The sequence below is a fragment of the Pocillopora damicornis genome, chromosome 2 (genome assembly GCF_964200805.1).
Source record: "Pocillopora damicornis chromosome 2, jaPocDami1.2, whole genome shotgun sequence".
NCBI classification, from domain to species: Eukaryota; Metazoa; Cnidaria; class Anthozoa; order Scleractinia; family Pocilloporidae; genus Pocillopora; species Pocillopora damicornis.
Window position 1 is genome coordinate 26,832,457 of NC_142671.1, and position 2,500 is coordinate 26,834,956.

The 2,500-nt window shown below is 39.5% G+C and overlaps 1 protein-coding gene across 1 annotated transcript in view; it reads left to right on the forward strand.

Moving 5' to 3' along the window:
• Positions 1-1,973: 1,973 nt before the first annotated feature.
• Positions 1,974-2,500, forward strand: part of LOC149050542 (uncharacterized) — a 3,672-nt gene continuing 3,145 nt past the window's right edge. Inside the window, exon 1 of the mRNA XM_089195975.1 lies at positions 1,974-2,500. This exon is cut by the window's right edge and continues 117 nt beyond it. Within this exon, the coding sequence (XP_089052101.1) occupies positions 1,987-2,500 (514 nt within the window). The 5' untranslated portion in view covers positions 1,974-1,986.

Sequence of the window (2,500 nt, forward strand, 5' to 3'; positions counted from 1 at the left end):
AAAAAATCACAAAATCAGAAGAATATCAAGGGATGATGCAATCATGAGCAAGCTCACACCATATTTAGAATCGCTTAAAGGGTCGTCTTGAATTGCTCTTAGCCAATGAAATTATTGGATCCAAATGCTATTGTGCATTTTGCTGCGCTCTGACAAATTTACTCATCTCATAACTTTGGAGTAATTAGCCTCTCCGCATGAAGCCGGCTCTCAAGTTTGATAGAATGTCAAAAATTTGTAATGGTATTACCTTACTACTGTAACACTCACTCAATGAACACTCAGAAAATACCAGTTCATTTTAAACCAGTGGTAATATATTGCAAACTCTTAACAATTTAGGTCTTACAAAAATCAAGAATCATTTATGTACTGAAGCGTTTTTATTGCGATCCATTTCTATCATAGCGTTCACATTGTCCGCAAACAGTTCAAGTTTATTATGGGTAGATTTTTAAGTACAACCTCCATTTTGATTTTCTCCTGACACCCAAAGTATTTTTGTGGTGCCCCATGAGGCATAATGACATAACTATTTTTTGTCCTCATCATGGTTGTCCTTTGAGAACCGCAGGGTGGACAGATAAACTGGATGATTCGCGTACAGATCCGAGAAACCCGCGGCTCATTTACGACCTAAATGGAAATCTTATCCTCGTCCAGGCATATTACGAGTGCAGCCTCTTATTGTCTGGGAATGAGAAGCCGCGTCACCGATACCTCTCAGCCTCTGCTGAGGTAATGTCACAATTGCCTCCACACATAGTAAGATTATTCCCCATTATTTTGCAGCAGCGGTGTGGAGTTACATTTCGCTTGTATGATTACGTAATCACAGGCATATACCAAGGACAAAATTTTTTGGAGTTGTCAGAGGGCATAGCGGCAATGAATTATCGCGCATTAATGAGAAACAATCCTGAAAACCCCAAATTTGATAATAATGTTTTTTGCGCGTACCCAGGAAATGATAAATTGATGGATTTATTCTTGGAGCAATTTCAAATCACGAAGGACCTATATGAAAGTGACATGAAAAAACGAGTGGCAAAAGTACTATCTTGTGACCATACCTTTAAAACTAGCAAACACGTTGGTGTTACTCGAGAGGATGATGGTAAATTTGTATGCCAATTTCAAAATGTCTTTCTTGGGTTAAATGAGAACGGAGAGGTTTTGACCTGGCGATTCACCCAATCGACTGCGTGTTCTGAGATTGACGATTTAATCAAAGAACTAAAAACAAGATTCGACAGGGAAGGAGTTCCCTTGGAAATGATAATAGTGGACGACTGTTGTCATGTAAGAAATCTATACGAACGCATCTTTCCAGGAGTAAAAATTAGATTGGACTTGTTTCATGCATGCTCTAGGATAGTTCAAACTATTTCCAAAAAAGACAGTTACGGTAAGCAGTTTTCCTCTGAAATGTCTCTCATTTTACGTCGAAATGGAGACCTTGGTACAGAAAGGACAACGAGTACGCCTGGCTCAGATGAGATCGAGGCAAACCTAGAACGGTTATTGTTTTCTTGGAAGGATCGTTTGTCTAAGGAAACTCTCCATCAATTAGAATGCCTTCGCAAACACATACAAAAGGGGTGTCTTTCGGACATACCTCCTGGGTGTGGAACAGAAAAGAATGAACGTCTACACAGACATATAAATAGATCGCTCCTCTGTGGTGTCTCTAAGATTGGACCAGAACTCGCGATAGCTGTAATGAGTTGTGCATTGTTTGCCTGGAATTGCAAACGACAAATAAACAGATTGACCTCGAGAGCTAAGCCTGTTATGCCAGTTGAAATAATTAGAGAAGGTAACCTTTCATCGCCACAACAACACATGAAGCAATTTGAAATTTCTCATGCAGAGGACTTCATGAGCACACGGAGTAAAGTAAATTTTCCGGGACTCGTAGAGCGACTTAAAACCCGGAGTATCGTAGATTATATCATCCAAAGAGTTCTACATCTCCAAGATTTTATGGACGCCTTTACGGAAAGATGTAAAAACAAAACGGTAGATATCCTGGCTTTCCTTTGGTCCACCAGTTTAAAAACTGAAAAGTTTATAGAAGTAGAGAAAAAGATGAATTCTTTGGAATTAGACTTAACTGCTCAACACATGGACAATTTGGTAAGGAATCTTTCGGGTTTTAACCTTGAAGTTGACAAGATCGAAAGAGATGGGAACTGTTTTTTCAGAGCAGTTGCCTCACAGCTCAATAGACACCTGAGGGAATACAAGGAACATATCGAAGGGCATTGCAATTCCCTTGGATTAGGAATTAGTGAAGCCTTCGACACACGTAGACTTAGGGAGCTGTTTGTGAAAGAAGTCTCTGATAACATTGAAGAGTACAGAGACTGGATGACAACTGGCGTTAATGGGTTAGAGGAAGTTTACAAATTTAGCCAAGACGGATTTTTCGCAAATGAAGTTGGTGATTTATGCGCGAGAGCAACAGCTAAAGTCTTGAAAATTCCAATTGTGATTA